At 40.7% G+C, this 11,969-nt stretch overlaps 1 protein-coding gene across 1 annotated transcript; it reads right to left on the reverse strand.

Moving 5' to 3' along the window:
- Window positions 1-2,139: 2,139 nt before the first annotated feature.
- On the reverse strand, window positions 2,140-10,582 carry MARVELD2 (MARVEL domain containing 2). The gene is made up of 6 exons (XM_009096109.4): window positions 9,388-10,582; window positions 7,745-7,777; window positions 6,519-6,655; window positions 5,518-5,689; window positions 5,097-5,147; window positions 2,140-4,171 (listed from the first exon to the last, which is right to left on the reverse strand). Exons 1-6 carry the CDS (start codon window positions 10,459-10,461, stop codon window positions 4,052-4,054), a joined length of 1,587 nt encoding a protein of 528 aa, XP_009094357.2. The 5' UTR covers window positions 10,462-10,582; the 3' UTR covers window positions 2,140-4,051.
- Window positions 10,583-11,969: the final 1,387 nt, after the last annotated feature.

Consider the following 11,969-nt stretch of genomic DNA (forward strand, 5'->3'; position numbering starts at 1 on the left):
CTGGGTTTCAGCTCTTGAATTACAGGAAAGTTACTGAACATCCGTTGCTAAGGAGTCTCACTCTGCGTCCAAGTAAGACAATACATGAGGAAGAAAATATGTAAACAGTAGTAACAACCCTTGAAACAAGACTGGGGCAAAACTAGCCACTTCCGTACCCTTCAGCTTATTGCATTTATCAGATGTGCATAATTAAAATGGAGAGAGGAGAAATTAATTAGCTTTCAGTTAAACCATACCTGAGAAAAAGCAATTTTTTTTTTTTTGAAGGAAAGCAATCTGAAGACAGGAAGAGAAGAATTCTTTGGAAAGTCAGGGTTTGCTTCTTGGAACTGAAATAGTTGCTGTTTGAACAACTCCCATTAGAACATACACCATTTTTTTCTTTAGGAGGAAAAAGTCCAATCTATAAAACACTGAAATGAAATGTCGTATAAGCTAGCACTTTGAATAAAATAAGTGAGAAATGAGATTTCTTTCAGAACAGGAGTACTTTTTATTCTCAAGACCAAGAATTTCAGAGCTGGACTGAAACACAGGATATACAGTAATTTTGTAAAACTTTGTTGTACATGTACTTGAAATCCCACCATGAATTTGAAATTCATAACACACTGGACACCTTATTTTATCATTTAAAAGCAATTAGGTTTTTCATTGCCATGAGCATTTGTAGTCACTATGCTGGTATGGAAGCTGGTCAAGCTATTGTGCAGACAAAATTTTGGGTATGTTTGTTGGTCACTACTTTATGTGGCCTGAAAAAATGTACAGTTTAGTAAAAAGTATGCCACTCTTGCCACATTTGTTTTGATCTAGGATACCCAACTGTTTACAAAGACAAGAAGAAACACAAACACAGTTTAGAAACTATGGTACTTGTAGAAACAGTAAGAATCTTGAGCATCTTAATTTGTAGAGCTGTGCAGCCAGTTAAGCATTTTCTAAGAGGAAGACTGAAGGATAAAACTTCTTGTTGTATACACTCGGGATTTGAGGACAGGCTGTAAATAAAAGCAAACCCACTGATGTAAGGCAGTATTCCTTGGTGATTTAATTTATGTGTTAATTACCTTCTGCAAAAACCCAGTCACATGGGTAAGATCACACAGCAAATTGTTTACACATACATGCAAAAATGTGGGTTCAGAGCTGACCTAGAGGGACTGCACAGAGAAATTGAGGTGATAATCATCTAAAACTTTTTTGTCTGGAGTATGCCTCCTATTCTTTAAGAATATCAAGAGGCCACTTTTCTTGATAGTTCTTATGGTAAGTCAGATTGAGGGATTCTCCCAGCACATTCCTTCTCTGCCTTGCTCAAAGTTGCTTCAGTTTACCGCCATTAATTCTTATTTAATTAATCTCAGTTTCTCTGAAAGATGAACATGTTAGAGTAATCTTAGAGTAACAGTTTTTCTCCGGTATGTCTGTAGCTTTGTAGACAAGACCCTTTTCAGTCATCCACTGGTAGGTTTGAGCAAAACCAGGGCACAGAATGCACCCACCAGAGGTGCCTTAGCAGCCCTGAGTCCTGTAACAGACACAGGACTGAGCAAGTAATTTACTGTAATGGTTGCAGCACGTTGCTGCAGCCTTAGGATGGCCTCTGTACCTTAGGCTGGTAGGTTGCTTTTGTCATGCCCAACATCAATCCTGTTTGGAACCCAAAAGGCAGAGAGAAGGGAGTATTCCTATCCCAGCTTCTCTTCCCAACATTTGCAAAATCTACTTGGCCACACCTGCGGCATCTTGCCGGGAAACACGAGAATCCACATACAGATGTTGCCGCTTAAACTCCTTATTCCAGGCACAGGTATGCTATTATCTTTTCCCAATCCATTTGTTGCAAACTTTAGAGGAAAGAAGCAGAATGATGGTTCTCCACAGGCAATGCAGACACTGTCTGAGGGACCAGGAGCCAGTTTCTCAAAGAGTAAAACTCAGACCACTGTCAAAAGGAGCCTGGAGCTGGGTCTATCCTACAGAAAGAAGACCTATTAAGTGTGCAGACTGTGAATCTTCCAAAGAAAACCTCAGTCGTGTTATTTTTAGCACTTTATGAACACCAGTTGATCCTCAAACTTGTGCTAATCTTCCCATGCCCAGAACTCTCACTGAAAAAAAAGGAGAAACCTGTGTGTGAGAGGTCATTTATTTAGATTGTGGATATTTGGACAAGTACTTCTCTTACAAAGAACAATTTAACAGGTATTCAGCACAAGTGTAAAAATTTGGCCCATCTCCTTTATAAGGAAGAGAGTTTTCTCCTTTGAAATCAATACAAACCAGAACCAGAGAGAAAGGCACTGAAAAGAGAGAGAGAGAGAGAGAGAGAGAGAGAGAGAACAAGGCATTGCACTGGCTGTCACCTATTCTCAGAATGATGAAAATAGTGAGGCACCTTCCAATAGATGAGACTGAAAGCTTTGAAATTAAGAGGTGCCAAATTTTCAAATTCTCTCAGTGTTCCCATGGCATCTTGAGCTATTTACTTCATCCACTAAAGCTCTTGGAATTAAATGGCTGATAAAATTGGAATGTCAGTTTTACAAGTATGAAGGTAGGTGCATGGCCATCAGGATTGCAGCGTGAATGATGAGGGTTGAAAAACCAGCAGGACTACAATGGTCAGAGTGAGGTATGTTAATACATTTCCAGCAGTGAAGAGCAGAGGTAGTACTACCATGACCACACTAAACTGGAAATGGCTTTCCTGATGTTGTTCCTTTAAATTAAGGCAGAAGTTAAAACCTTCTTTCAAAGAAAAAAACAAATTGCTAACAAAAATTTGCAGTAATTGTAATTAGAGCACCTTTTTCAAACAAAATGTCTTTATAAGCAATAGAGTAATATGGCTACACTGGTGGGGGTTTTTTAATATTAAAAAATGTATTTCAGAACAGACAAATTACAGCTGTAGAAAACTGTACAAAAACTATCAATGCTTCTAACAATTATAGTAAGTAAAAAAGTTAAAGTAAATAAAGATATGAAAAAGGATACAAAGAAAAAATTTACTGGCTTATGAAAATACTTGGACATACAAACCTATCGCCAGCATAATATCCCCAAGAAAATATAAATATATATATAGAATTGATGCAAATATGCTCCAGAAAACTATGTCTTTTAATACATTTTATCTGGCCTTAAAGAGGATATTAACAATTTATACTTTGAATGAGAATTCATTCTGCTGTACTCACTCTCTGAATGCCAAGTTCATTAACAGCACCTGTATAGACAAGAAGTCCTGTTACTTGCTGATGAAGAGTAAAGCCCTTAAACACACGTACATACCCCTAACAGCATGATCCAGAAGGTGGGCAGAGCACACTGACCTATAGCAACACTAATGGGACATTAATATGTCTCATCCTATACCTCTACTCCTTTAAGGCCATATATAGATTTGTTGCATAATCTCTAAAGAGGGCAATACAAAAACCAAACCCAGGTTCCCCCCGCCCCCAGCTGGTTAAATAAGAAGCTGTTTTTTCTCTCTTGCTGGGCAAAATTCAAGATGATTTCTGGTATAATTGACAGCATTTGGAAATACAATACAAAATTTCTAATTAAACTAGCTTCTGAATTGCCCAAAATATTCAACACAATCAGGCAGTGCATCAAACCCCACACAGAAAGAACAGCTCAGCTCTTTCTGATATCATTAAGATGTCACATACAAATAAAATCCAAAATTGTTAACAGCATTTCTGTGCAAAGTTTCCACAAGGTATGTGGGAACTGTTTTCTCTGGCAGGCTTTGCAAGTTTGCAAATGAAGTATTTTCAAATAAAGTATTCATATTTAAGAGGCCAGGATTTGCACTAATGAAAGCGGAACGTTAGCAGCCATTTCCCAAGTTATCTCATAGCTTCAGTTACAATTGGTTCTGCTTACAAAACCTATCAGTAATGTACAACATCCAAACATATGACAGTGATTAAGTAATCCCCATAAGTGTACTGTTCAAAGAGTAAATAAATAGGTTAAAATACACATATTGATTTTAAAACCAGAAAATAGTATCCATTGAGTGGAGGCATTAGTAAGTTTCTACATTCCAGTTCATAACTTTATCATAGTCCTGAATTCGTTGTTTTATGTGAGAAAGCTTATTCTTCAGATATTCACAACGCTCCTTTTTCTCCAGAAATGCAGGATCCTGCCAAAAATACAAAAAACTATACATTAATATATTAGGCTTTCAGACTCTTCCAAGAATAGTCTATTATTATCTTCTTGACTAAAAGGACAGTATGAAAATATTCTCAAAAAAATCACACTCTTTTTTCCCTGGCCCTTTCTTACTTCCTGTTTCGCCCTTCCTTCATGAAAGGCCAGAAGAAAATGTTCTGCCTTTATATGCTGTGGTTACTTAGTAAATAAAGCTGTTATAAAGCAGAAATTTGCAAATATAACAATATGACACAAATATAACAATAGGTGATATCCTACAACATAATTTAGATTTTACACATGTATTTGTTGTATGTACAATACATCCTTCCCCCTAAAAAAGCAATGAAGCTTAACTAACATGGACATAAACTCTGAATTCCACGGAGAAAAAAAAATTTTAATGCATTATGTTTTTAATGGAACACAGATACATATTTGCTACCTGCATTTAAAAATTACCAAGAGAAACCTTTGGATTACACTGAAAATGACTTTTTTAGAATGTCTAAATTCCATGCCTCAAAGAAATATAAAACGCCTTTCAAGTGTAAGACTATGTTTTCTGTTTTTATCCATTGGCTGCATCAGTCAGTGAATGTAACTGAACTAATTTTCTGAATACAGAATGCTAAGAGATTAAACATACTCTCAGAAGATGAAAACGCTTGACTCTTGGGTGGTGTTTTGGGGTTTTTCCCCACATGTGGCCACTGGAATCATTATTCTCAAAAATTCTTGTTGGCATGAGTGTATGGGTTGAAGTTTGCTGAAGTTGTAGAAGACAAAATACACAAAACACTACAGGTACCCTGAGATACTGAAATCTGCCTAGCATCACAAGTATTGTCTGTTTACACTCTCTTTGCTAGTCATTAGATTCAACAGCAATGTAAATTTAAAACACTTACGTTCTTCTTCTTCTTGTATTCTTGCAGAACTTTTGATATCCTTTCCTGTTCCTAATGAGAAACCACAGATTTTTAAACTTTGAGTGTGCTCCATATATGCATGTAATACTACAAAATACTATCAGAATTCCTACTTGATCAATACCTTGTGGTTATAACATTTCACATGCTAATCTTGTGTTTGAGAAGTAATGAAAATACATCAACTGTGACTCACTAGAACTTTAAAGCTATTAGTATGAAACAAAGAAACTAAAAGCCCCAGAAAACTATGTATAGGTCTTAACTATTAGAAGTTAAGACCTATACATAGGTCTTAACAGTCAAAAACTGAGGACAGTCAAAAACTGAGGACAGTCAAAAACTGCCTAATACCACCTAATACAACTATTTTCCATAAGCCTGTTCCACAGGTACTTACATATATGCTTTCAGGATGGTGTGGAAGCTGTTTCAGCAATGCATCCAGCTCATCAAACTTTTTTAATACAGCATTAACTTCCATAGACAGTTCTTTATACTCAGCAAACTGATCATTGAATACTGCTTTGTACCGGTCTCTCATTTCATTTGTTTGAATTACAGGGTATTTCCTGAAAAAAAATTTTAAGAATTAGTTCTAGAGACACAACTTACTAACTTAACTTACTAACTAACTTACTAACTAACTAACAACATTTAGACTCTTCACCTTCACAGAGTATTTCTGTATTTTTTGCTAATCTCATAACCTGCTGAAATTTGCTTGTCTGTAAAGCATTGAAATCAGAGAATCACAGTATAATTGAGGTTGTAGGAGATGTCTGGAGGTTATCTGATCTGACCTCCTACACAATCAGGAACACTTAGACCAGGACTATATCCAGGCAGCTTTTGATATCTCCAAGCATGGAGACTCGTTTTCTCTGGGAAACCTGTGCCAACCCTCAAAGAGAAAAATACTTAATATTGAGGTTTATATTTGTGCCCATAGCAAATAGTATAAAAACTAATTACTTAATTGGAAAGGCCTACCCTTTAAAAGGGAGCATGTTACAAATGCAGCATTAGAAAGTATAAGAGTAGTCAAATTTCAGGCCCTAAAAAGGCAATTTCCCATGTATTTTATTTTTTTCCTCTAATATCTACATAGTGGTCTTCTGTTCCTTTGGCAGTTAATGTACTTGCTAGATTATGACATTCTCTTTCAACATTTGAGTTTTGTGAGGGTTTATTTTTGAAATTAAGATTCCTTATTTACAGTTACTGGTCTTATGCCACTGATACCAGCCCCATCCTCTCTGCTTTTTAATGTTAACTTAACATACAATTATGAGTTCCCATAGCACATGCATAGGAAAGAAACTATTGGAGAAATGCAGAGTGAACAACATTATTCAAGAATCCTCCACTAAGTTGGTCCATCAAAATCAAGTCACTTACGCTAAGTAGTCTGGCATCACTATAGGTTTAGGAATGTGGCCTGCAGGTATATGACCATTAAGTAGCTCTGGTTTTCTTTCCAGTGATTTGAGCTGCCTGTAACTGACTTCTTCCCTTGGTCTGTCATCACCTTCATACTGTTTTAAAAAAGAAAGAATTTGTTCTTAATTAAATCAGTTTTACATAAACCACAAAATACACAACTTTAAGACAGAGATGCCCGTATTGAGCAGCAGTAGAAGCAAATCGCAAATATTTCTTACAACTCTTATTGTAATTTGACAATCAGTTTAATGATTTACAAAAATGCTTCTCACACAGTATTTTTCTAAAGTTTGTCCTAACTGCAAGTACAGATAAATACTTCTGGAGGTTTGGAAAGATTTGTTTTCATGTCTTAAAAAAATAGCGTAAGGAAGTTTTCTTCAGTATTCATTTACTTCGTGAATGAACTGGAATCATTCAGTTCTTTGGAGCTGCCTTTTCTCATTGTTTCCTACTGCACAATTAATCCCATGGTCCAGAAATAAAAAAAATGAAAATGAATCTTAGAACATAAACAAAGGATCCTGATCCAGTACTGAATCAACAGAGAGAGCAGTGGTAGGAAATTCACATTGTCTATCAGGAGACATTTAAGGCTGAGATTAATGCATTGTAATTTCTCTGGAAAGCCCATACAATCTTTGCAGTGTATGCAATGACACCTTGTGTGGCTGAAACTAACACTGCTGAGGCTTTAACTGGCAAGGGGGTCTTGGGAGCAGTCCTGGAGACCAAGGAAGAAGCTCAACTCACAGGGCACCTACACTGTGCTTCCACTGGCTCTCCTGCAAATTAAGCACACAGCCAGGAATAGAGAGAGACTCAAACCTGTCATGCATCAGATGACCTGCTGTTTTAGTCATGTCTGCCAAACTCTGTGATAAATGCTACACAAATTGTCACCTCATTGAAAAGGGTAAGAGCACATGGAGAGGCAGCCATCACATCTGCTATTTTACAATTTTGTAGATTTTATAACCTAGCCTAACTAGGAGTAAGTTCCTTAGAAGCTCCTTTTGAATCTTCTAAGCAGGAGACTGCTGTCCAAACTGACTTTAATAAATTAAACCTAAAATCTTTGAGGTCAAATAAACAATAAATAAAATAATTAAATATTCACAAGGAAAACAATAATCATATAGAATTACCAGTAAACAGAAAAATAAATTACTATTTCCTACCTTCTTTTCTGGAAAAGAGGATTGTGTTTTCATCTATCAAAAAAACAAAAAGGGAAGAACTGTTTTATTTTCAGCAAAAATAGTATGGAAAAGCACAGACTCCTAAAATTTAAACATTTTTAAAATCATACTATACAGAAAATTACATTTATGTAATTTACGTATGATGAAATTTAGCATAAGGAATATTTTCAGATCCGCTATTTAAAGATTTGTTTAAGGAAAACAACCACCCAAACTCCAGAACAACAGGATTTCCCAGAGCACAGCTGTAAGGAACAGCTTGCAGGAAATACTCCATCCACTTCTCAAGCTCCTTTATTATTGTTTCACATTCCAGCCCACGTTGACTCACTAACATGCTGAGCCTAATTCATTCCTTAGAACACACAACAGTGCACTAACCAGTAGCTCAGCCTGCACCTGTTTAGCACAGCACTGTCCAGTCTCAAACCTCTATTATTAAAGTATTCCCTCTAGAAATGTTTAGTAAGTGTACTAAAAGAACTTGGATAGTAACAGGGAAGAATGAACACCTTGTGTACAACTCTGGCAATCACCTAATTCTTGCAGGACATGCTATCAGTTGTTAAAAAGCTTTTATTGAAGAATTATAGTTAGTTTTCAAAAGAAAAGTCTCAATTTTATGCAAGATGTTGAACTGGAAACCAGCATTAAATAAAAATGCTGCAAATCAGACTGCAGTCACAGAGCAGGGGAAATGCAGCTTTAAACTCTCTCCTTCTAAAATCCCTTAAGGTAGACCCTCCTCCTTAATTTAGGCTTATGTACATTTCACATGCATTAATTTTCATGCTATATTAAGTCTTACTCATTTTAAAAGGGTCTTTTGGTGATATTTTCAAATGAAGGAAGTTTTACAAAAATTACCTTGAACTCTCTAGGTAAGAGTGTTAAATCTCTACTGTTACAGTTTATCATTAACCAGGCAAACACTGAATGCTTCTAGTATGGGCAAGGCCAGTAGTCAGGCAAAATATTTGACGTGAAAAAGATGTGGCTAACTGAAATTTGAGACATCAAAATCTAGCCAAGGCTGTTACTACAAATATTTGCTGATAACTATTGTAAAGAAAGCTGAAAAGGCATTAGGAAGTTGCTTGGAGATTTGCTTGAAAAGTAAAAGTAAGTATTTCACATTCTTAGGTTTATTCACACTGGCACTTGATGTGCTGAACGCACAGATTTTTAAAAAATGCTAGGTGGCTTTAAGCCACCTAACCCTGCTGAACAGATGAACATTGTTCGTTTCTTCCTTTGTTTGGAAAACACACACTAGGAAGTAGTTCATCAGCTGACTCAAAAAGAGAGCCCAGTATTAGGAAGAGAACAGAGCCAGGTCCTTACCCAAGGTGAATTATAAACATTAAAAAGAACCAAAAAACAAAACACGTCCAAGACTTTGGATCTGACACCTTAAAAACGCCTTTTATTTGGCAGTTTCTAATACTGAAAGACTGGTTAAAATTCAACCTCAGGGCTACGGATCTGCTGTAGAGAAGACACCCGATTTGACACCATCTACACCAGGGTAAGATCTTACAGCTGCTCGCCATCATGTGGTACCCGGTAGATAGAAAACGACAACTAATGACTTTAGAAAACGATAACTAATGACTTACCTCCTGTTCCATTAATTCCCTGTGCCTCCTGGCCCCTTCGTGCCTCCACAACTTTAGGCAAACCACCGCACTAATTAGATAGAGGATCACCGCGACAAACAAGAAGATGATTGCCGCAGTCTGACCGCCCTCCACACGGCAAAAAGCTGCATTTATTGGCGTCTTAAACAACTGGTAATAGCAGAGCCCACCTCGGTTGGTGTCGTTTACGTACACTATGGCAGCCGACATGTACAGGATGAACAAGGCCACATTGATCCCAAACTCGGTCAGAGGCCACCAGTTGGAATCGAGGAGGATAGTTCGGTAGTACATGGACATGCCCAGCACGAGCAGCACTATGGTGACGATCCAAGCCATTCCCGCCACCACCAGGACGAAAGGCGTTTTGGGTCCGCTGTAGGAGTATCCCCCGTAGGCGCTGCCCGCCCCGTATCCGTAGGGCTGCGAGTACCCGAACATGTTGTACCACTCGTTGTCCTTGTGTACGTAGGCGGTGACACAGGCGAAGACGGCGGCGCCAAGCAGCAGCTGGGCTACGCCGAGGATCCTGAGCAGCCCTGCCCAGGACTTCATGTAGGCGTACCGCTGGTGGTACTCCTCCACCCGCTCGCTGTAAGTCTGCCCAGTGCCGGCGCGGCGCTCCAGCGAGCCCGAGGGCAGCATGGCCTCGGCCTCCTTCCGAGAGTTGTAGCTCCCGCCCGACCCCCCGAATGGGTCCGTGTAGGAGCCAGGCACGGTCCTGGTGCCCGCATGCAGCGGGGCGGGAGAAGCAGGCGGCGAGCACTCGACCCCGTCCGAGATGTACCTGATGTCGGAGGCCGTGCTATCCCAGCTGGAATCGGGGTGGCGTCTCCCTTTGAAGAAGTTCTTCCACGAGTCCGGAATAAACCGCCGAACAGGCTTGAGCTCTGCCGGCCCGCTGGGGCCCGGGCTGGCCCCGCCGGGGCCGAAAGGGGGCTGCAGGGGCAGCGGGGGCGGCGGCAACGGCAGCGGGGCAGTGGCGGACCCGGGGCTGGCCCCGCGGGGCAGCGGGGACCTGCCGGGTCGCCCGCCCTGCGAGCTCCGCGACATGGCCGGCGCTCAGCCCGGCCCCGAGGGCTCCCCGGCCCCGCTCGGCTCACCGACGGGAGGGAGCTCCCGCGGGGTCCCAAGGGCAGCCGGTCCGGAGAAGGACGAGCCGGGACAAGAGCGCCCACTGGCCCGGGAGCAGTCGCCCAACACCTGCCGCGCCCCGGCGGCCTCACCTACGGCGGCCCCACGGCCTTCGCCCGGGAGGCGGGAGCTTCCGGCCGGGAGTGGCTAGACCGCCCCGGCCAGGAGCGGCGGGAGCTTTCCTGAGATCGCGGTGCGCCGGCCGCGGCCGAGCCTCGCAGGAGGGCTGGGCGCCGTGATTCGCAGCATGACAGAATGGGACAGGTTAGAAGGGACTGCAGAGGGCCGTGTGTTCCAACCTGTCTGCTCAGCTGCTCAGAAAGAACGACATTCTTCATGTTCAGGTGGAACTTACTTTGCATTAGTTCCTGCCTATTGCCTCTTGTGCTGTTGCTTGGCACCACTGAGGAGAGCCTGGCTTCATCCTCTTGATACTTTCCATTTAGGTACTTACAAACATTGATAAGGTCCCCTATCAGTCATCTCTTCTCGAGGCTGAACACGTGTAACTTCCTCTGCCTTTCCTGGTAAGAGAGATGCTTCAGTTCCCTCATCATCCTTGTTGCCCTCCCCTAAAGGAGCTTCATGTCTCTCCTGTACTGGGCACCCCCGAACTGGACACAGCACTCCAGGTGTGAACCTGCCAGGGCTGAGTAGAGGGGCAGGATCACCTGCCTCGACCCGCTGGCAATGCTATTCCTAATAGCACAGCAGAATCCTGTTGACCCTCTTGGCCACAGGGGCACTGCTGGCCCATGGACAGCTGCTTGTTCAGCGGGACCCTCAGGTCCTTCTCCACAGAGCTGCATTTCAGTCCCAGCCTGGGCTGGTGCTTGGGCAACATCTGGCACAGAGCTGGCCCAGTGACAGGGAAACCCAAGGCACTGAGCAGTCTCTTTGGACAAACCAATGCTTCTGCCATCGTTTTTCAGGTTCAGGAGCTGAAGAAGAAATCTAGTGTGCTGCACCGTTGTCTTCTGCAAATGGCTTTCTTAATTCATGACAAAATCTGCAGATGAGTACGAAACAGCATTATGAGCTATCAACTTGCTTAGGGTATGCTTCAGTCTCCTCTTTTACAAGGTTTAAAATTCTAAACAGTGAAAAACAGGTAAAAATTTTAATATAACCTTAAAATGCTCACAACTTATCAATTGTGGACTCTGGAAACAAACTGTACAAATACAAAGTAAATAAAAATGTGTTAAAAATAAAGAACCATTCCTTGATTTATTAAAAAAGAAAGTGTTCTTAAAAAAATAAGTTCTAAGCTTACCTCCCAAAATACCTTTACAGGAGTATCTTCCTAATATCTTGCATAAAGAAATCTGACCTGAGAAAAATAATCACGAGTACCATATTGGGTAGATCAAAATGTACTTAGAATTAAAGACACTGGAAAATAATTATTTCATATGGATAGTTAA

The sequence above is a fragment of the Serinus canaria genome, chromosome Z, assembly GCF_022539315.1.
Source record: "Serinus canaria isolate serCan28SL12 chromosome Z, serCan2020, whole genome shotgun sequence".
Lineage (NCBI taxonomy): Eukaryota > Metazoa > Chordata > Aves > Passeriformes > Fringillidae > Serinus > Serinus canaria.